The following is a 23,363-nucleotide window of genomic DNA, read 5'->3' as shown; positions in this document are numbered from 1 at the left end:
ATTTTATGGTGCCTGCCTAGTTTGATTCGGCGAGCTGCAAAAATGTAAAACAAATGATCACACAGCAAACAAAGTGGACATCAATTCCTTTTGAGTGGGGACCAACAGCACAACTGTTGAGGCTAATTTACCCAGCCTGGGGGCAAAAGTGAATTTGATGGGAGAACTGTTTTGTAGCTTTCTTCTAGCCTGGCTTTGTATTACCTTGATTATGACTCCAAATTTCCATTCATAGGAATGCATGGTTGGCCAATAACATTCCTAAACGAGCCCAAAGATTACAGTAAATCACTGAAAGCAATAAGGGAAGCAAAGAGATGAGGCAAAATAGTGCAGAAAATGCCTTCATCCATAACCAAAGCGAGACAGGAAAGAGATATTACCAGGCTAAACTCAGTTCTACTACTGTTTCTTAACAAACGTGGGTAGGATAAAAAATAAAGCAAGAACGCTGAACATTAAGAAAACCTTCACCACAACCCGTTAGTTCTTTTCCTCACAATGCATGTTGGGAGATGTAGTTCCGAGCTCTCCACGTGCCCGCTTTCCGAAGCATGCCGGGAAATGTAGTCTTTCCACTCTAGCTTTGTATCGCGGTTCCTGTCCCACGTTACTTCCCCAGCCGGGCATGAACGGAGCAGGAGAGCCCGATCCGGGCGGTGGGGGCTACAAGAGGCGTTATAGAGCCTTAAAGAGGAGGCTCAAATTCCTGATTTATGTAAGCGGCAGGGAATTTGGGGGGGAGGAGTGGGAATTGGTGCAGCCAGAAAGAAAGGGAGTGGGTTGGAGGAGCAAATAATTTAAGAAGACCTGGGCATGGTGGGGGGCGAGACTAATAAGGAGAGTTTTACAAGAAAGAATAAATGATAAAAGTCATAGTGACCGCATGCCTCCTAAACAATTAAAGAGATCCTGTCATTTGAGGAGGAAAGGCAGCACGTGTGGATTTTGGATAAATTTAGGTGTGATTACAGGTAAGATGAGGATGATCAGAGAGACAAGACCTTCTAGGACGGTGGGTGTTACAAAAAGATTATTATTTTGCCCATGTGGTCCATAAGAAGGTAGTGGTGCATGGCATGTTTAACGGTGAATATAGGGTTTGGTGTTTCTCAACCATGGCAACTTAAGGATATGTGGACTTCAATTCCCAGAATTCCCCAGGTTGAGGAGCACTGCTCCAGAAGCTCAGGTCCTAATTGACCTAAGTTGTTTTGTTGGGAGCAGCTCAGAAATAATTTGCCCTTGCCTTATTCTGGGATGTGTTTTGGAGTTGTCTGTGCCTTAGTGGTCACCCATTCAGCAATTAGTTAGATCCAACTAACTTTAGTTTTTACAGGCCAGTGTGTAATATACACATCTACAATTTGTGACTGATTATTTTGCTGACCATCCTGGTAAACTATTACTGTTTGTTCAGGTATCACATGTTAGGTGAACCCAGCAGTTGTGTTTTATTCACATCTTAAAAGTTGCTAAAGTTGAGAAACACTGAACTAACAGGTTACAGAATTTGAGGAGGGGGTTGGTCCCACAGTATTTTATTTATTTATTTATTTATTTATTTATTTATTTATTTATTTATTTATTTATTTATTTATTTATTTATTTTATTGCATTTATATACCGCCCTTTCCCTGAGGACTCAGGGCGGTTTACAGGGAGTTAAAATCAAACATATAAAAGTTAAAAGCCAAGTTAAAAAAATATTAAATCAACCCTGTGCTATTAAAAACCCCAATTAAAATAATTTTCTCCTCAGCCTGGGCCCGAGAGCTCAAAGAGCCAGGTCTTCAGGCCCCGGCGGAATGATCGGAGGTCGGGGGCAGTCCTCAGCTCCACCGGCAGCTGGTTCCAGAGGGCAGGCGCTCCCACTGAGAAGGCCCTATCCCTGGGTGTCACCCGCCGGCAATCTCTTACCGGCGGAACCCTGAGCAGACCCTCCCTGTGGGAGCGCACTGGGCGAAGGGCGTTTGAAGCCGGCAGCAGGTGTTCCCTCAAGTACCCCGGACCCAGGCCATGTAGGGCTTTATAGGTAATAACCAGCACCTTGAATTTCACCCGGAGGGCAACCGGAAGCCAATGCAGCTCGCGGAGTAGAGGTATTACATGGGAGTATCGGGAAACCCCCATTACAACTCGCGCGGCCGCATTCTGCACCAGTTGAAGCCTCCGAGTGGTCTTCAAGGGCAGCCCCATGTAGAGAGCGTTACAGTAGTCCAAACGGGAGGTCACAAGCGCATGAGTAACTGTGCGTAGGGCGTCTCGGCGTGCCCTGGCTGAGGAATTCTGGGAGTTGAAGTCCACAAGTCATAAAAGGGCCACGTTTGACAACCCCTGGTTTAGGTTTTAGATTTAAATTTTAAGCCTGTAATGGGATCAGATTTTAATAATGTCTCATTTTAAAATACGTACATATTGTTATTACTCTTAGGATACTTGAAATGGTCTGGATATTTATTTAATGAACTACAGTATTTCCTTGCTCACGCTTAGCCATTTTAAATCAATTCTCAGGAACAGGAATGTTTCCAAGAAGAGCTGAGAAAAGCACAAAGAAAACTCTTGAAAGTTTCACGGGATAAAAGGTAAGCTGATCTGATAAGGAAGGATAGAAGCTACCGTATTTTTCGGACCATAAGACGCACTTTTTCCCCCCAAAAGTGGGGGGGAAAACGAGGGTGCGTATTATGGTCCGAAGGTGATCCGTATGGCCAGCCCCAACCTCCACAAGTGGAAAGCAAGGGAGATTGTCAGGAGCACGAATCGGCACGTGCTGAGAAACGCCGATCTCACGTTCCTGCACTCTCCCTCACTCGGTTTCAGCTTCCCTTGCTACAAGAGAAAGCAGGCTGAAACGGAGTGAGGGAGATTGCCAGGAATGCGAATCGGCTGATCTCGCGCTGCTGCAATCTGCCTCGTTTCAGCCTGCTTTCTCTTGTAGCAAGGGAAGCTGAAACCGAGCGAGGGAGTTTGCAGGAGCACGAGATCGGCAGATTCGCATTTCTGGCAATCTCCCTCACTCTGTTTCAGCCTGCTTTCTCTTGTAGCAAGGGAAGCTGAAACCGAGCGAGGGAGTTTGCAGGAGCGCGAGATCGGCCGATTCACATTTCTGGCAATCTCCCTCACTCCGTTTCAGCCTGCTTTCTCTTGTAGCAAGGGAAGCTGAAACCGAGCGAGGGAGTTTGCAGGAGCGTGAGATTGGCCGATTCGCATTTCTGGCAATCTCCCTCACTCCGTTTCAGCTTGCTTTCTGCAAGAGAAAGCAGGGCTGCAGGGCCGCCTCCGCGGGTACTGCTCTAATGCAGAGAGGGAAGGACAATGAGGGAGGGAAGGAAGGAAGGAAGGAAGGAAGGAAGGAAGGAAGGAAGGAAGGAAGGAAGGAAGGAAGGGACAATGGGAGAGGGAGAGAGAGAGAGAGAAAGAGAGGGAGAGAGAGAGAAGGAGAAAGAATTTTTTTTCTTGTTTTCCTGCTCTAAAAACTGGGTGCGTCTTATGGTCTGGTGCGTCTTATGGTCCGAAAAATACGGTATGTGAAATGAGGCAAACCAATAGCCAAGAGATCAATCAGAATCAGAATGTGGAGATGGAGAGACAGAATTAACGCTCTTTCCCACTTGCATCTGAAGTCTTCGATGGCTGGGTGGCAGTTTAATAATTTGAGTAACAGATAGAAATATTTGGTGGAGTACAGGGGTGTCCAACCTCGGCCACTTCAAGACCCATGAATTTCAACTCCCAGAATTCCCCAGCCAGCAACAGGTGTTAAAGTTGCCAAGATCGGACACCCTTGGTACAGTGGTGGGATTCAGCTTGTTTGCACCACGTCGGCAGAACCGGTAGCTAATTTTTTGTTGCCCAGGCCCAGAATGGAATTCCGGAAGCGGCATCCACACAGACAACTGGTTGTTCACATATTTGAAATCTACCACTGCCTTGGTGTAGTAGTTAAAGCCGGTAGACTAGAAACTGGAAGGCTAGGAGTTCTAGTCCTGCTTTAGGACACAAATTCAGCTGGACCAGCCACTCAGGTGGCAGTGGCAAATCATGTCTGAAAGATGCTGCCAAAAAACCCCTGCATGGAATGTTTCAGGTGGGAGTCAAAACAGGCTTAAAAGACACAAAATGAAACAACAAAATCCCAGGAAGGGCTAATGTGTCTTTGAGATATATGCAGCCACCTAGTCTAGGCTTGGAAACCAAGTAAGATCAAACCTGTTAATATTTGCAATGGAGACTGTAAAGTCTTAGTAGCGAGCAAAGGGCCTGCAGCCAGATTGGTCCATTACAACAGGGGTCCCCAACCCCCGGTCTGTGGACCAGTACCAGGTTGCAGTATGCTAGCAACCGGTCCACACAAACAAGGAAAGCCCCATCCACAGGATGCAGGCAGCACACATAACCACATCCCTTCTGGTCTGCGGAAAAAGCTCTCTCCATGTAACCGGTCCCTGGTGCCCAAAAGGTTGGGGACCTCTGCATTACAGTATTACTGGACAGAGAGGTCAGCTGCTTTCTCTGTTGAGAGTTGAATGGCTCTGAGTTAGTTGCAATGCCTAGATTTGAATCTTGGACCTGCCATGTAGAGTGTATAAGTTGAAACTTACTGATTGCAGTTGCTGTTTTTCTTCACATTAATGGCTTTGCTAGTGCAGGTGATCCTCGACTTACAACCATTTGCTTAACGACTGTCAAAGTTATAATGCCACTGAAAGAGTGACTGACAGCTGGTCCTTGCACCTATGATGGCTGCAGCATCCCTACGGGCACATTATCAAAATGTAGCTGCTTGGCACCCAGCATGTATTTATGATGGCTGCAGCATCCCGGGGTCACATGACCGTTGTCTGCGGATTTTGCTTCCGACCAGCAAAGTCAGTGGAGGAAGCTGGATTCACTTAACCACCACACAATTCATTTCGCATGTGCAGTGATTTGCTTAACAACTGTGGTAAAAGTGTCGTAAAATCAGGTGTAGATCATTTAACAACCACCTTGTTTGCAATGGAAATTCTGGTTCCAGTTTTAGTTGTAAGTCGAGGACTTCCTGTATCTGTCAATAATCTCTCTTATCAAGAGCTGTAACTATGAATCTTAGGCCGCTGAGCCACCAGTTCCAGATTTTCCTCAGACTGCCAGGGAGTGCAGGTAGTCCTTGACTTATGACCACATAGAGCCCCAAAATTATGTTGTTAAGTGAAACATTTGTTAAGTGAATTTTGCCCCACGGTTGTTAAGTGAATCATTGCAGTTGTTAAGTTAGTAGCATGGTTGTTAAGTGAATTCTGGTTTCCCCGTTGACTTTGCTTGTCAGAAAGTTGCAAAAGGGGACCCCGGAGACACTGCAGCCGTCATAACTATGAGTCAGTTGCCAAGCATCCAAATTTTGATCACATGACCCGGGGGGGAGCCTGCAATGGTCGTAAGTGTGAAAAACAGTCATAAGTCACTTTTTTCAGTGCTGTTGTTACTTTGAATGGTCACTAAACAAACTGTTGCAAGTTGAGGATTACCTACACACATAGTGCTTGACTTATAACCACAATTGGGGCCAGAATTTCTGTTGAACAGTCATTAAATGAATGGCTGTAAGTCAAGAATTACTTGTACCAGGCCGCAGCACAAGCTGGGAAGTCAAAAAATACTTTAAATCTGACAAACCACTTTCATTGTTGCTAAAAAAAACCAAACAAAGTCACCAGGAGTTTGGGGAAGTTTTTACTTTGCACCAGATTTTCAAGGTTCTTTAGTCTTTGGCCCTTTAATCCGCCTTCAGAGTCAGAGCTGAATTCTAGATACAAGAAGTGCAAAAGAAAAAAAAAGGAAGGAAGGAAGTGCTCAGAGTATAGGTAGTCCTCGATTTACGACCACAATTGAGCCCAAAATTTCCGGCCTTAAGTGAGACATTGGTTAAGCGAGTTTTGCCCCATTTTTACGACTTTTCTTGCCACAGTTGCTAAGTGAATCGCTGCAGTTGGTCCGTTAGTAACCCGGTTGTTAAAGTGAATCTGGCTTCCCCTTTGACTTTGCTTGTCAAAAAGTCGCACAGTGTGATCACATGACCCTGGGACACAGCAAAGGTCATAAATACGTGCCAGTGGCCAAGCGTCTGAATTTTGATCACGTGATCATGGGGATCCTGCAAAGGGCGTAAGTGAAAAACGGTCGTAAAGTCACGTTTTTCAGTGCCGTCGTAACTTTGAATGGTCCTTAAATGAACTGTTGTAAGTCGAGGACTACCTGCATTGTTTCCCAAGAAATAATTGCAGCTCAATTCTGGATGCCTGTCCTGGAAGAGAGGATGGCCCAGGATAATGGCAAATCTTTGGAGCCAGCTGAAGGCCACGGTTTCTTCCTGGCAATTAAGCATCAGATTGGATCATGCCTTTTTCCTACCTCTTTCCTCTTTCTAGTTTCCTGCTTGATCGCCTGCTCCAGTATGAGAATGTGGATGACGATTCCTCAGGTAAAGTGAGACTCACAACCTCCATTCAATGGCTGTGGGAGAAAGGGGAGGATTTCCCCCCACTTTCTTTTTATATAGGGGCTTAATAATAATAAGGGACGCGGTGGCTCAGTGGGTTAGGACGCTGAGCTTGTCGATCAGATGGTCGGCAGTTTGGCGGGTCGAATCCCGAGTGCTGCGTAACAGAGTGAGCGACTGTTACTCGTCCCAGCTTCTGCCAACCTAGCAGTTCGAAAGCACGTAAAAAATGCAAGTAGAAAAACAGGGACCACTACGGTGGGAAGGTAACAGCGGTCCGTGCGCCTTTGGCGTCTAGTCATGCCAGCCACATGACCACGGAGACGTCCTCGGACAAGCGCTGGCTCTTCGGCTTTGAAACGGAGATGAGCACTGACCCCTAGAGTCGGAAACGACTAGCACGCATGTGCGGGGGAACCTTTACCTTTTAATACTATTAATTTGGCTGTTCTGGATATAATTTCAGCTATTCAGGTGGGATGAGAATAAAACAGTGACACGGCAGGATAAAAGATTTCACATCAAATAAATAAATCTTAACTGAATCTGATATTCTTATAATCAGCTGTTGCTGTTCTTTAAACATAAAGGTGGTCCATATTCCGCAGAAAATACCAAGGCATATTTTACTTGCTAATAGATATTACAGAATCAAAGCAGGGCAAATTCCACAGCGGTCGATTTTCTGATTCTGGCTTAAGATGGTATCAGTTAATAGCTAAATCATGTAGAAAATACCCTTGAATACCAGATAGTCCTCAATGTAACGACCACAATTGTGCCCAAAAACATCTGTTGCTAAGCGAGACAATTGTTAAGTGAGCTTTGCCCTGTTTTATGACTTTCTTGACACAGTTGTTAAGTGAATCTGGCTTCCTCATTGACTTCGCTTGTCAGAAGGAAGCAAAAGATGATCACGTGACCCCAGGACACTGCAACTATTATAAATACGACTCAGTTGCCAAATGTCTCAATTTTGATCATGGGGATGGTACGATGGTCGTAAGTTGAAATATGGTCGTGTCACTTTTTCCAGTGTTATTGTAACTTTGAACAGTCACTGAATGAACTGTTACGAGTTGCGGTCTGCCTGTATAGCTATTATGTCTGCTTGGCATTTAAAAATGGCCTCAAGGTGTACTAGACTCGTCGGTTCAACAGACAGTTGTGTTTTTAAAAATATTGCAAGTGTATATAGGTAGTCCCCGCTTAACAACGGCAACTGTGTTCAGAAACTCAGTCGTTAAGTGACATAGTCGTAAATAAAAAAAAACCACACGACTGTGCTGCTTAGTGGATGGCAGTTTTAGCAGTCCGGGTTGCTGTCGTTATGTGAGGACTACGCAGGTTGTTAAATGAGGACCTCGCGGGATGAGACCTAACCACCTGCTGGCCTCCGCATTGACTTGTGATTGTGAGAAGCTGGCAGAGAAGGCTACAAATCGTGTTCATGCGACTGGGGATGCTTCAGTATTGTAATTGTGAATGCAGCGATTGTAAACAAAAGGGCCGGTCATAAGTACTGCATGTCGTGTCGTTGTAAGTTTTGAATGGTTGCTAAACAAGTGGTCATTAAATGTGGACCAACTGTGTAAGCAAGCATACAAATAGTTATCCATGGTTGTGGTTTAATCCTGAGCTTTCTCTTAACCTGATCCCTGGAATACAACAGTGTTTCTCAACATTCAATTCTGGGAGTTGAAGTCCACTCCTCTTAAAGTTGTTAAGGTTGAGAAACCCTGGACTACAACTTCCAAAATTACTAGCCCTATTAACTAGGGAAAACTAAATTATAGCCTAGGAGAGTACATTGAGGCTGCTATCTCTCTTCATGGAGAAGGAAATTTATTTATGTACAGTACATGAACCATTCTGTTGTTAATCTTCCTTGCTTGTTTTCCCCTCCTTTGAGCTAGTGTGACTGGTCCCTCTTTTCCAGTTCTGCTATAGAGCATCTTTTTATATTGGTCCTTGTAAAAATTAAAATTTAATTGCTATATTCCTTCAGGATACAGCTGCTGATTACTTGTTAATATTTGATTCCGCCAGGAAATGTTATTCTTAAGCACTTTTATTTCTCTATTATATTTTATATTTGGCTGACGTTGGCTTTTTATTTTAATATCAAATTGCCAGGGGAGTTTTTAGCTGCCCAGTGCAGCCTCCCTATTATACTAATTTATCTACTTTTTTTTTTTGCTGCTCAGTCCCATTGGTGATTTTGACTAGATTGGATAAATGACCCATGACATTCTTTATTTGAAAGCTGTCTCTGTAAAGATGAATGGTTAGAAATTGAATGTTGAAGCTGTTGTGGAGATGTCTTCATTTTGTTGCAAATGGGTCTGTTGCGGTATCTCCAATAACCTCAGTTAAAAGAGCAAGCTGCTAGCAAAAAGTGAGGTATAAATAAATTGGATGAGTGACTTGTTCCAAAACACAGTTTGACTGTTCAGAATTATGCAGATTAGAAGTGTAAATAAATGCAGATTTTGGTATCTGAGAATTCAGGCGGTATCACGGTTTACCTCAGGGAGGTGTATAGTTCAGTAAATAGGGTTGATAAGTGTTTGCTTCACGTGAAATCCTAATACCACTTTACAAGGCCGCACTTGGAATACTGCATCCAGTTTGGTCACCACAGTGTAAAAAAGATGTTGAGACTCTAGAAAGAGTGCAGGGGCAACAAAGAGAAGAGCAGCAAAGTTGATTAGGGGGCTGGATGATAAAACATATGTTTAATATAATAAAGAGAAGGACTAGGGGTGACATGATAGCAGTGTTCCAATGTCTCAGGGGTTTCCACAAAGAAGACGGGGGTCAAGCACTTCTCCAAAGCAACTCAGGGCAGGAAGAAGCAAAGGATGGAAACTGACCAAGGAGAGAAGCAACCTAGAACTAAGGAGAAATTTCCTGAAGGTTAAAACAATTAATTAGTGCAGGGGTAGGCAACCTTGGCTCTTTTATGACTCGTGGACTTCAACTCCCAGAATTCCTGAGCCAGCATGGCTCAAGCTTGGAAACCTCTCCCTTTTCCCTTAGCATGGCCGGCTCAGGAATTCTGGGAGTTGAAGTCCACGAGTCATAAAAGAGCCAAGGTTGCCTACCCCTGAATTAGTGGAACAACTTGCCTCCAGAACTTGTGAATGCTCCAGCACTGGACGTTTTTAAGAAAAGATTGGACAATAATTTGTCTCAAATGGTATAGGGTTTCCTGCCTGAGTAGGGGGTTGGACTAGAAGACCTCCAAGGTCCCTTCCAACTCTGTTATTCTGGGTAGTTTGCAGAGCCAAGCTAAGAAAAGGTGGATTTCTATGCAAAGGAAACTATATTTAGTGTCTGAACAGGGAGTCAATGCAATACAGTTAGTCCTTGACTTACAGCCATTCATTTAGTGACAGTTCAAAGTTACAACAGCACTGAAAAACGTGACTTACAATTAGTCCTTGCTCTTAAAACTGACACGGCATTCCCCGTGGTCACCCGATCATAATTTGTTTGGCATCTGGCATGTACGTGCAATCGTTGCAGTGTCCCGGGGGTCATGTGATCACCATTTACAACCTTCCCAGCCGGCATCCAGCAAGCAAAGTCAATAAGGAAAGCCGGGTTTGCTTAAAAACCACCTGATCCATTTAACAACAGCAGTGATTCTCTTAACAACTGTGGCAAAAGTCATAAAATTGGGCGCAACTCATTTAACAACTGCCTTGCTTAACAATGGTAATTCTGGCATCAGTTGTGGTCGTAGGTCAAGGACTACCTCTATCTTGACCTTGAATCCAGAAAATTTGAGGGATTCTCTCTCAGTCATGAAAATCGCTGGGGAGCCTAACCTGGATCAGATCACCTAACCAAGGAAACGAGGCAAATGCACACGGCACCATTATATGAACTCTGTAATCTCTGGCAGAAGTGGGTGGAGTGACTTTGTCTGATTTTATTTTCCCGGAATCAGATTCGGAAGCAACAGCCTCCTCCGATAACAGTGATGGAGAGATGCCAAAAGGGACGGAGCCTCAATCCCTCAAAAGGTGAGTATGTGATAGGCTTCAGGATGGAGATAAACGACTAACTGAGGCTAAAAGGGCCTGTTCTCTTTAGCAGACAAAAGAGGTAGAATTTTTTTAGACATTTTCAACACACGTCCAGAGTGACTTTCTTTATGCAGTGCTGTGGTGGTGGGGTGAAGTGGATGGTCTTGTGAGATTCAGACTAGGCCTACAGGCTACAGCTGGCTGGGGAAATTTTGGGAGTTGAAGTCCACCCATCTTCAAGATGCCAAGATTGAGAAAAACTGGGCTAGAAAAGATAAGATAGGTAGGATAACCTTCACTGTCACTTTTCTGTGTACACAGTGGCACACATTAAAATGAAATTACACACACACACACACACACACACACAGAGAGAGAGAGAGAGAGAGAGAGAAAGAGAGAGAGTATACATATACATATGTATATGTGTGTGTATATATACACATGCACGCATATACATACACAAATGTATACATATCCATGTAAATCACAGTCCATTTTGAATACCTAGTGGAAAAAAGAATCTTGAGCGTTAACAAGGTTGATACTAGATGGTACAAAATTTAGTTGTTCTGGTTAGGATACCACAAAGCCACCTCCCAGAAGGTAACGATCAGAGGTGGTCATGGAGGGGATGTGTAGCATCCCTGACAATACTGCAGACCCTGGTCAAGCAGCACTTATACGCCACATCCTGGATAGAAGGAAGTGAAGTACCAGCCATCTTTTCTGGTCCTCACCACTCTCTGCACCACCTTCCTGTCTGAAGCAGTACTACTTCCAAACTACACAGTAATGCAACAGAACAGGATGCTTTCATTTGCCCCTTTATAGAAAGGGGTCAGGACAGGGGAAGGACGATGTGTTCTTCACATATGACGCAGAAAATGCAGGTGCTGCTGTGCCTGCTTCACCAGTGTCTCATAGTTGAGCGGCCAATCTAACCTACTCGTTTGCTGCACACCCAGAAACGTGATGCTACCAACCCACCTCCACAGCTGAATCGTTAATACACAGAGGGGTAGGGCTGTGCCTGCCTTTTTCAAAGCTGTTCCTCGGAGCCGTTGCATGGCTTTGCACAGTCGTGAGTTGATCTCTTTTGCAAGCCAGGGGGCCTTTTTTTGCCCACTGCCTTCTTGAAAAATATAGCTTTTAGCCCAGGGGTGTCAAACTGCCGGCCCGCAGGTTGGATGCATCCTTAATGAAACCGGGCCCATCCCGTTGCCGGCAATGGAGAAAAAAGTCGCGACACGTCACGTGACGTTGCGAGTTTGACACCCCTGTTTTAGCACAATGGGTGGTTCCCATGTAAACAAGACAGGCTGATTCCATGGAGCACATTTTTGGCAGCTGTTCATCCATGACATCTCTTTCTGCTCACAGAAAACAAAGCCCCCAGCTTGGCAGTGCCTCATCACCATCCTCCTCAGGTCTTTCTCTGCAGCCAACATCTGGTTTTGGGCTACCAGCTTCAGGGACATCATCGCCCTACTTAGCCTCAGTGAGTAATCCTGTCTCCATCTGGGTAATAGGGCTGAGTAGATAGTTGTCCAAAGTGGGCCCTGAAGCTGGGAAAAGACTTAACTGAGATTGATTGGTTCCCCAGCCTTGATTTCCTTCAAGTGTGCTGGATCAGATCTCTTCTCGCTTTGACTCTGCTAGTTTGAAAGTTGTAATCTATTATAGGTAGTCCTCCACTTACAACCGAAATTGAGCCCCATTGCTAAGCACTACAAAATTTATGTTGCTAAGCGAGACAGTGGTTAAGCGGGTTTTGCCCCGTTTTACGACCTTTCTTGCCACAGTTGTTCAGTTGAATCACTGCAGTTGTTAAGTCAGTAACACGGTTGTTAAATGAATCTGGCTTCCCTGTTGATTTTTGCTTATCAGAAGGTCACAAATGTTGATCGTATGACCCCGGGACGCTGCATCCGTCATAAATATGAACCAGTTGTCAAGCATCTAAATGTAAATCACATGACCGTGGGGATGCTGTCACAGTCATAAGTGTGAAAAAAAGCAGGCATGTCACTTTTTTCAGTGCTGCTGTAACTTTGAATGGTCATTAAACGAAAGATGACAAGTCAAGGATTGCCTGTACAAGAAACTAAGTCAGATAAAGCAAAGAGAATTCTCAGCCCTTATTGTTTTCTTCACTTTTCCTAGACCAGGGGTATCAACCTTGGCTCTTTTATGACTCGTGGACTTCAACTCCCAGAATTCCTGAGCCAGCACAGCTATCTCATGAATTCTGGGAGCTGAAGTCCATGAGTCATAAAGAGCCAAGGTTGCCTACCCCTGTCCTAGACTAAGGTACCACATTTGAAATAAAGGGAGTTTTTGGAAAGTGCAATGCTCAGCATGGTTGTGTTGGAAGTGGGACTGCTGACTGTTGCTAAATACCCCAAACCCCAACACTACAAACCTAATAGTTCTGTTCCATAATATACGCCCCCCCCAAAGGGCACCTTAATATAAAAAAAAGATTTACTGAATGCTTGAGTTTGCCCAGTGTGCTTCCTTCCCTGAGTTATTTCATTAACTCACGTTTTTTGATTTGCACAAATCATTGAAATGGAAAAAAACCCCAAAGTGGGTTGAGCATACATGGCATTCTAAGCCAGAAGCCCACTTCCCACAACCACGATTAGCATGTTTTACAACTGCAGGTGCTGGGAGTCTACTAGTTCTACTTTGTCCTGCTAACCCAACTGATACTAGTATCACAAGGCTTTGGCTTCATCCCATGTTTTCTTCTTTAGCTTGGTTTCCATGTCACTTCCATTTCACCTCATTATTTCCAAGTGCTTAGCGCTGAATATAGGCATAAAAATTAGGCCTCCATTTATCTTAGTCAATGGTAATTGGATGCCTGGAAGAACACAACACACGATTCTAATACATTTGGATATAAACTCCTTTTTTTAAAAAAAGCCTAAATGAAGAGCTGTAAGTTGTTTCTGCATCCCTGGTTCCCTTCCCAAGCATTGGAAAGATTTAAATTTTGAATTTTTTTGGACTGAGGGCATTTCATGTTTCTGCTGTCCTGGATCATCTGGAAGCTGAAGGGAGACATCTAAGCTTAAATGGGAAGAATAACACAATGATGATTTTTTTTCTCACACAAAAGACCCTGAGATACGTTGCAGTGTTTCAATCTTACTTTTACCTGGTTTCGCAACCTTGGCAACCTTGGCATGCTGGCTGGGGAATTCTGGGAGTTGAAGTCCATACAACTTAAACTGACAGTTGAAAAATACCGTTTTGCACTAAAGGGATGTCACTTAGCTCTGCTACACCCAAGTGTACTTAAAGCATAGTTGTTATATGATGTCCAGTTAGGTCCATGTAGTTCCTTAGCTTCTTTAGAAAGAGTCCATACTAAATTTCTTAGAAACATTTTCCAAACTTCTTGCTGTGTCTCAGATGCAGTTCTTCCACTGTAGGTCAGCCTGAGTTAGATCAAGACCAATATTTGGTTATATTTTTACACATTGGGCCAAAATATGATTTGTCTGTGTAGGGTCCTTACTGATAATTTTGTTTCATCCTGGCCTAAAGCAATAGATTAAAAAAAATGGAACTCTTTGGGCTTTCCTTAACTCTCTGCAATTAGTCAAATGTGTGCCACAATGGATTTAATGGACTTATGATATTAATATTTGTTGTTGTTAGCTGCGAAGTCGTGTCCGACCCATCGCGACCCTATGGACAACATTCCTCCAGGTCTTCTTGTCCTCTACCATCTTCTGGAGTCCATTTAAGCTCACGCCTACTGCTTCAGTGACTCCATCCAGCCACCTCATTCTCTGTCGTCCCCTTCTTCTATTGCCCTCAATCTTTCCCAGCATTAGGCTCTTCTCCAGTGAGTCCTTCCTTCTCATTAGGTGGCCAAAGTATTTGAGTTTCAACTTCAGGATCTGGCCTTCTAAAGAGCACTCAGGGTTGATCTCCTCTAGGACTGACTGGTTTGATCGCCTTGCAGTCCAGGGGACTCGCAGGAGTCTTCTCCAGCACCAGAGTTCAAAGGCCTCAATTCTTTGGCGCTCAGCCTTTCTTATGGTCCAACTTTCACTGCCATATATTGCAACTAGGAAGACCATAGCCTTGACTATACGCACTTTTGTTGGCAGGGTGATTTCTCTGCTTTTTAGTGTGCTGTCTAGATTTGCCATGGCTTTCCTCCCCAGGAGCAAGTGTCTTTTAATTTCTTGGCTACAGTCCCCATCTGCGGTGATCTTGGAGCCCAGGAAAATAAAATCTGTCACTACCTCCATTTCTTCCCCATCTATTTGCCAGGAATTGAGAGGGCCAGATGCCATGGTTTTCTTAATGTTAAATTTCAACCCAACTTTTGCACTCTTCTTCTTCACTTTCTGACATTAGAGTGGTATCATCTACATATCTTAGGTTGTTGATATTTCTCCTGGCAATCTTAATTCCAACTTTTGATTCATCTAGCCCTGCCTTTCTCATGATGTGCTCTGCATATAAGTTAAATAGGCAGGGCGACAGTATACAGCCTTGCTGGATTCCTTTTCCAATTTTGAACCAATCAGTGGTTCCATGTCCATTCTCACTGTTGCTTCTTGGCCCACATATAGGTTTCTCAAGAGACAAATAAGATGGTCTGGTACTTCCATCTCTTTAAGAACTTGCCACAGTTTGTTGTGATCCACACAATCAAAGGCTTTAGCATAGTCAATGAAGCAGAAGTAGATGTTTTTCTGGAACTCCCTAGCTTTCTCCATGATCCAACGTATGTTGGCAATTTGATCTCTAGTTCCTCTGCCTCTTTGAAATCCTGCCTGTACTTCTGGTAGTTCTTGATCCAGATACTGCTGGAGTCTAGCTTGTAGGATTTTAAGCATAACTTTACTAGCATGTGAAATGAGTGCAATGGTGCGATAGTTTGAACATTCTTTGGCACTGCCTTTCTTTGGAATTGGAATGTAAACTGATCTTTTCCAATCCTGTAGCCACTGTTTGAGTTTTTCAAATTTGCTGGCAAATTGAGTGCAGCACTTTTACTGCATCGTCTTTTAAGATTTTGAATAGCTCAGCTGGAATACTGTCACCTCCACTAGCTTTGTTGTTGCTCAGTTTTTCTAAGGCCCACTTCACTTCACATTCTAGGATGTGTGGCTCGAGGTCAGTGACCACCTCATCGTGGTTATCAGGGACGTTAAGCTCATTCTTGTATAGTTCTTCTGTGTAATTTTGCCACCTCTTCTTAATCTCTTCTGCCTCTGTTAGGTCCCTGCCATTTTGGTCCTTTATCATGCCCATTTTTGCATGAAACATTCCTTTCATCTCTCCAATTTTCTTGAAAAGATCTCTGGTCCTCCCTATTCTATTGTTTTCTTCTATTTCTTTGCACTGTTCATTTAAGAAGGCATTCTTATCTCTTCTAGCTATTCTCTGGAATTCTGCATTTAGTTGGGCGTGTTTTTCTTTTTCTCCCTTGCCTTTCGCTTCCCTCCTTTCCTCATCTATTTGCAAAGCTTCCTCAGACAGCCATTTTGCTTTCTTGCATTTCTTTTTCTTTGGGATGGTTTTAGTTGCTACCTCTTGTACAATGTTGCGAACCTCCGTCCATAGTTCTTCAGGCACTCTGTCTATCAGATCTAATTCCTTAAATCTATTTGTCACCTCTACTGGATATTCAAAGGGGATATGATTTAATTCATACCTGAGTGGCCTAGTGCTTTTTCCTACTTTCTTCAGTTTAAGCCTAAACTTTGCAATGAGAAGCTCATGGTCTGAGCCACAGTCAGCTCCTGGACTTGTTTTTACTGACTGTATAGAGCTTCTCCATCTTTGGCTGCAGAGCACATAGTCAATCTGATTTCTGTGTTGTCCGTCTGGTGATGTCCATGTGTAGAGCTGTCTCTTGAATTGTTGGAAAAGAGTGTTTGCTATGACCATCGTATTCTCTTGACAAAATTCTATCAGCCTGTGCCCTGCTTCATTTTGTACTCCAAGGCCAAACTTGCCTGTTATTCCGGTTATCTTTTGGCTTCCTACTTTAGCATTCTAATCCCCCATGATGATAAGGACATCATTTTTTTGGTGTTAGTTCTATAAGGTGCTGTAGGGCTTCATAGAACCGGTCAATTTCATCCTGTTCAGCACCGGTGGTTGGGGCATAGACTTGGACTACTGTGATATTGAATGGTTTGCCTTGGATTCGAACTGAGATCATTCTGTCATTTTGGGAATTGTATCCCAGTATTGCTTTTCCTACTTTTTTATTGACTATGAAGGCTATTCCATTTCTTCTGAGGGATTCTTGCCCGCAGTAGTATACCTGATGGTCATCTGAATTAAATTCACCCATTCCTGTCCATTTTAGTTCACTGATTCCTAAGATGTCAATGTTCATTCTTGTCATCTCTTGTTGGACCACGTCCAGCTTGCCTTGATTCGTGGATCTTACATTCCAGGTTTCTATGGAGAAAAAATCTTTACAGCATCAGACTTTCCTTTCACCACCAGACACATCCACAGCTGAGCGTCCTTTTGGCTTTGGCCCAGTCGCTTCATTCTTTCTGGCGCTACTAGTACTAGCCCTCTGCTCTTCCCCAGTAGCATATTGGACACCTTCCGACCTGAGGGGCTCATCTTCCAGCGTCATATCGTTTTGCCTTTTGGTACTGTCCATAGGGTTTTCATGGCAAAGATACTGGAGTGGGTTGCCATTTCCTTCTCCAGTGGATCACGTTTTGTCAGAACTCTCTGCTATGACCTGTCCGTCTTGGGTGGCCCTGCACGGCATAGCTCATAGCTTCATTGAATTACGCAAGCCCCTTTGCCACGACAAGGCAGTAATCCATGAAGGGGTATTAATATTTAGTTAGGCCTAGATCTCTTCCAAGGATCTATTTCAGCTTAGCTCTTTCTTTAACCAAATTTGAATCCTTAAATGTAGAAGGGCATTTAAGTTCCCTGGCACAACTGAAAGTCTGCCCTAAGTAGTCTTAGGTGAATACAAGAGCATCTCTTTTAAATTAAAAGTTTGCCGATGCACCAAAGGGGTCTTTGAAGCCATGAAATATGTCTTCTTATATTCCCTATTTTTTGCTAGTACACATTCAGGTTGATAACCCCACATCTCAGTAATTTTCCCAGTCATTCTGACTGGTTGTATTCACATTTTTGTTTTACTTTCAAATCCACGTAATTCTGTTAGGTTAAGTGTGGCTAAGCTTAGTTATGTCATATATAAAAGCTGGCTAACTGATACATCCAGTTAATGTTATGATTTGCGCTGACCCTTATGCATGTAACCTGTTTTACATTGCTGAGTTTTATTATGTATTAGTCATTGACTGAGATTGAGTCCATTCATCATCTTGGCTAGGGATCTGAAAGCCCCGGGTGGCCCACGTAGTACAAATCGTAGAGAATGAGAGTCTGAGCAAGATGCTGGTGTTAATCTGTCTTGCGGGATTTAATTGTGGATTTATAACTTCTCAGAAAAAAAGATGACTCTGGAGAACTATTTCCACAAGTGGTTAAAAAGAGGGCACCAAGCAATCCAAGCATTTGGAAAGGTTTCCATTTTAGGCATTGTACTGTGGGGGAAAAACATAATTAAGGAACCAGATTTGAGGTTTTTTGTTTGTTTTCCCAAGTCCAGAACATCTTACATTAAAAAGAGAAAATCTAATGCTTAAAATTAGTGTAATAATCTAAACAAAGAAAACTTTGAGTGAGTATATAAGGAATATAGAAACTATATAAGAAATATATAAATATGGAAAATTGGGAGAGCTGTGGATTCTGTGGAAGGATCCAGTTGGGCTGTGAAGGAGGAAAGAAATGGGTTACATTAGATTTTTCCAACTTGGCACCATCCAAATGTTACCATGCTCATCATCCACACCAACACCCATGTTGGCTGTCTGTGATGAGAATGTCAATCATCTGGAGGGGCCCAGTTGGACTGCCAGTAGATCGGCCCATTGCTGGTGTGAAGAAGAACTCTTGGCCTTCCCTAGCTTGATATCCTCCAGATGTGTTCGGATCAATTTTAATACAACCCTCTCCAACTGGGGAGAATCACCTGCTCATCATTCATATTTTGATTTTTTTTTATTCCATCTCTTCCCTCTTGCCATTCCTTTCCCACCCAGCTGAATTCACCCACTTATGCTCCCTTCCCCTCTGACTACTTGGCGCTGGGGCCCGAACCTGTTCCCCCCCAGCCTGACAGCAACGCTACTCGCTCTGCCCAGCGGCCAGCCAGGCCCCACACGCTCAAGGTACCTCAAGGAAGGTGGTGGGGGTGGATGGAGACGAGGGCTGTCTGTCTATATATGCAGTCTTGCTTTAGGGGGCATGCTGGATGTGGAATCTATAGCGCTGGATTAAATTCACAACCGCATTCGCATTTGGGTGGGTGGGTGACATGAATATGCAAGAATGGATGTGTTTCAGCTTACAGACACTGAAAAACTTTTTTGTTCTTAGGGAAGTTGCCCTGATTGAGTGGGGTGAATAAGCCACGATAAAAGAAGCGATGCAGCTATGCTTCAAACTTCAAATTAACTTTGAACCCTTGCGCTGTCGTGGCTTGAGGCTTCTATGAAATGTTCTGTGAATAATACTGCACGCCTACAGCAGATATTCACTCATCCAAACTTGCTTTTGATTCTCGTGCTTTGGGCTACAGTCACAAAAAGTGTCTAGATGAAAACGGAGCCGTTGTCAGGTTTTCAGGGGTTTCTTAAGACGTTCAGCATTACATTGTGAGAAAAGAATCTTACTGATTTATGGAATTTTTCACCCTGCCTTGCATCTTCGTGACTGGGCTCACAAATACCAGGATACATTTGTGCAACATGGTATATTAAACCCGCATTAAGTGGTCCATAGAGTAAAGTAAGGCACGGAACTCAAGTGTGAAGCCAGGAGCTGTAGAGGTGTTGGTAATGGTAACATGGTTACTCAGATTGCAGGGAGCATAACTGTTCTGACCCTTGGGGAAGATTTCAGGGGCCTTTGGCCCTAAAGCATCCATTTTACCCCTTAAGCCCATAGCTGTTGAAAAATGGCGGGAGAATTGTTGGCGCTGCACATTCTTGGAATGCTCTTGAGGGACATGGTGGAACTCCTGTGGTTTGTGGGTTGTGAATGACTCAACCCTATGTTTAAGACAAGGGTCCCCAAACGTGGCACCTTTAAGACTTGTGGGCGTCAACTTCCAGAATTCCCCAGCCAGCCATGCTTGGAGATCCCTAGTATGAGATCTCCTGCTTGATTGGCTGGGGAATTCTGGGAGTTGAAGTCCACAAATCTTAAAAAGGTCCAAGTCTGGGGATCCCTGCCTTAAGCCGTCAACCACACTTTAACAAATGCCAACGGATGGATTTGGACAAAGAACCAAAGCGTCCTTATGGGTCTATGAAAGGAAGTGAGGAGGAGAAGGAGAAAGGAAGAAAAAAGCCACAGGATTCAACATCCGTCTCAGTTTTTCTCTCTTCTTTCCCATCTGCAGCTCCCGCTGCCCCCAGCCTCCCACTCGGACTGTTCCCCCGTCGTGGTGGGATTGCCGTTCCCTTCACCCAGAGGGACTCCCAAGCTGCCACCCCCCACAATCCTCAGCACGGTGCCCCACCAGATGTTCAGTGACACAGGGGAGGGAAGCGGTGAAGACCCCCTGGATGGCGACGACGAGCTGGTCATCGATATCCCCGAGTGATAAGTGGCAAAGCAGGCGCGTCAGTTGAAAGGACCCAGGCCTCTCGGTTGCGTGCGAGGGAGATGGTGCCCCTCCATTTTATTTTGTTATTTCTTTGTTTACAGACTCGGGGGGTGGGGGGAAACATGCAAAACAGTCAATAAAAGGGATTTTGTTTTTGTATTAAAAGCGTCCAGTTGCGATTTCTACACTCTTATGTTCCTTTCCTCCCCTGAAATCCTTGGGCTATTAACAGTTTGGTGAGACATTTCCTGACCCTGTTGTGTGACATGCCATCGTTTACACACTGGTAAAAGAAAAATCTGCTCGAAATAATTACATCTGTTGATGAGGTAGAGCCAATCTCTCTTTTGCTGCAAAAGAAAAGAAAAGATTCTAAAAAAAAATGCTTCAAATCTACAGCTGGGTCTTCGACTTACAACCATTCGTTTAGTCACCATTCAAAAGTTACAATGGCATTGGAAAAAAAATTACAATTGGTCCTTGCACTTAAAACCATCTCAAGCCCCCCCCAGTCACGTGATCAGAATTTGAGCACTTGGCAACTGGCAGGTGTTTATGACAGTTAAAGTGTCCCAGAGTCACGTGACCATTATTTGTAACTTTCCTGGTTGGCTTCCGACAAGCAATAGGGAAGCCAGATTCACTTAACAACTGTGTGATTTGCTTAATGACCCAAAAAAGGTAAAATTAGGCACAACTTGCCTAACTACTTCACTTAGTGACAGATGTTCCGGGCCGAAATGTTGTAAGTTGTGGACTACCCATAGTCCAGGTTGGAAGAGAGAGCAATAACTAGGGAGTTTTTCTACTGCACGTGTAAACATTTGACATCTATCACTGCTCCACACCCAACTTAAGTGCAGTTTAATCTTCAAAATGTTTGCGACTGTTTTAGCTGAGCTGAAAACATCCCCTCTTTTGTAACTGCATTTTTAGGTTATTTTACCAGATGGTTTCTCCAAAAGTTCTGCTCGCTGCAGTGCTTCATGGTTTTTGCTACAGATTTTTTTTTTGTGCTGGTGGGAATACAGTAAGAAAGAGTCCCATAGTAAAAATTGTAAGGATAAAAGAAGAATCTTTTATCGGTTTGAAAGAAGAGAATATTTTTCAGGCATGGGTGAATCAGCTTTAAGAGAAAAGAAAGAGCTCGGCTGTGAAACAATTGTGTATAAACACAGATGGAAGACACTACCTCTCTTGCAGCGTTGATTCACCTCTTACAAAGCAAACAGATTTGTCACTTGAGTACTGCTTGTCTCTTGGTGAACAGCTATGCTGTTCAGAGAGGAAATGAGTGGTTTTAATTGAGGGGGTCCAAGATATTTTTGGTCCCTCTGGAAGAAAATTCAAATGGTAATTCTCCCCCACCCTCCCGCTCACATAGTGATTAAAATAAGAATAAGCTAAATGGACATTTCTGCATTTAACAGTTAATTTCCGCTTGGTTGTCTGTTCAGGCTAAAAGGAAGGCAAAATCTACTCTGTACATGGGTCAGGCCCCTCACGCTTGCTGACTTTGAACAAACCCCTTCCCCAATCCAGGTTAGAACTGGCCCAAGTCTGTTTTGTAAACATATGATGGTCAACCTAAGCCTTGTTTACATTCTAAACTAGAAACATCTAAAAAGGCACAATTACAAGCAATTCCAGAGAGAGAGAGAGAGAGAGAGAGAGAGGGAGGGAGGGAGGGAGGGAGGGAGGGAGGGAGAGAGAGAGAGAGAGAGAGAGAGAGAGAGAGAGAGAGAGAGAGAGAGAGAGAGAGAGGCAGATATTGAGAAAACCATGTGGCTGCGGAGAAAATGACATTGGAGAAGTTGCTGAACATTTTAGGAACAAGGAGAATTATAGAAAAGCTCTAAGAAGAACGGTATATAGTCCAGAAATGTAAGTGAATCGTAGAGATTGCATTAGGAGAAGGAGAAGGCAATAGTGGGCTTGCCACTTGATTGTTTAAAAAAATACCTGTCCAATCCCTGTTTGTCTGGAGCAAAGTTACAGAAAACTTTGCTTTAAGTAACACAAGTCCTATTCAAGATTGATACAGAGGATGAGAACATTTCTAGCTTAATTCTGTGGGCTGTATGAATTGCCCATTAAGGTAGATTGATAGCTGTTCTCTGAACTGTTTTGAGAAACCACAGGGTGTAATTGTGGTGTCAGGAGAGGAGCTCCATAGAAAGAAAAGGGGGAAAAAATGACCAGTTTGCTGGAACAATATCAGGAACACAGTAAAACATAATAAAAGAGGCTCTAGGCCTCCTGAGAAGCGTGTCAAATTTGACTGATTCACACTAATCTTAATTATTTTTCCCAGTTTACTACTTTAATGGCACTTGGGAATTCTGTGATTGGTCCCCTATTGTGTTTAGATTGGCAAACGTGTTCAGCGTGTGTGAGCTCCCACCGTTTGGTGCATTCAGGGCTGGGAAACTTCAAAAATCTCCTGTAAAGCACAGACATGAGGTATGATGCTGCCGATTCTAACTATGTTTATTAATGGCAATGATAAAGTGATAAAATCCTTAATAAACTTGCAAGTCTTATAGAACTGGAAAAGATAGTTAACTCTCCTGAATGATAGGATTAAAACTCAGTGGAAAAATGCCCTGAAACTACAAAAAGAGACTAATGCAAATTATTTGCTGTAAAACAAAAATAAAAAAATAATAAAAAAAGATTTATAGAAAGGAGATTCATGGTATAAATAAAAGTGAGAAGTATCTGTAATGGTTCACCAGTTAAGCCTGAGGTAGCACTTTAAAGAAGGTGCAAGAAAAGGCCATATAAATTTCAAATATGTTGGTAGAGTCATATTTTTCCCCCAAATTGCTGTTCTTTATTCTGCATTCATCCATGTGCTCTATCTTTACCCTCCGTTCAGATTTGACATTTTGGTTTCCCCCTCCCCAACTCTCAGTTTGCCCAGAATCTTTTCAGATTTGAATATCTTGTAAATTGAAGAAAAAGGCAGAGCACTGAACTTAAAGCAAATAAAGAGGACAACGTAGAAACAATAGGAGGAACGTGGGTAGGTGAAAGGATTGCTTTACACAGAAATCAAAAGGATGCATAGCATGGACCAATATGCATCTGAAGACAGCAACTTAATTAGCACAACTGAGCCATATGGAAA

At 43.4% G+C, this 23,363-nt stretch overlaps 1 protein-coding gene across 2 annotated transcripts; it reads left to right on the top strand.

Moving 5' to 3' along the window:
* Positions 1 to 613: 613 nt before the first annotated feature.
* On the top strand, positions 614 to 20,409 carry LOC308679077 (INO80 complex subunit E-like). Of its 2 annotated transcripts, XM_081346315.1 has the most exons (7): positions 614 to 718; positions 2,518 to 2,588; positions 6,414 to 6,466; positions 10,443 to 10,518; positions 11,905 to 12,022; positions 18,660 to 18,788; positions 20,024 to 20,409. In XM_081346315.1, the coding sequence occupies exons 1-7, from the start codon at positions 629 to 631 to the stop codon at positions 20,225 to 20,227; spliced, it is 741 nt and encodes a 246-aa protein (XP_081202441.1). In that variant the 5' UTR covers positions 614 to 628; the 3' UTR covers positions 20,228 to 20,409. The 2 variants fall into 2 exon arrangements, with proteins under 2 accessions (XP_081202441.1, XP_081202442.1); XM_081346316.1 differs by lacking the exon at positions 18,660 to 18,788.
* The last annotated feature ends 2,954 nt before the right edge of the window (positions 20,410 to 23,363 follow it).

This window comes from Vipera berus, assembly GCF_964194415.1.
Source record: "Vipera berus genome assembly, chromosome: Z".
NCBI lineage: Eukaryota > Metazoa > Chordata > Lepidosauria > Squamata > Viperidae > Vipera > Vipera berus.
This window is presented reverse-complemented; position numbering and strand designations above follow the sequence as displayed.

What these genes read in the sequence shown, in the direction of transcription:
- LOC308679077 (XM_081346315.1), top strand. Translation starts at nt 629, where the DNA reads ATGAACGGAGCAGGAGAGCCCGATCCGGGCGGTGGGGGCTACAAGAGG. An exon ending in GAGCCTCAATCCCTCAAAAG is followed by an intron (nt 10,519 to 11,904) that starts GTGAGTATGTGA and finishes TTCTGCTCACAG; the next exon opens with AAAACAAAGCCCCCAGCTTG. An exon ending in CCAGGCCCCACACGCTCAAG is followed by an intron (nt 18,789 to 20,023) that starts GTACCTCAAGGA and finishes TCCCATCTGCAG; the next exon opens with CTCCCGCTGCCCCCAGCCTC.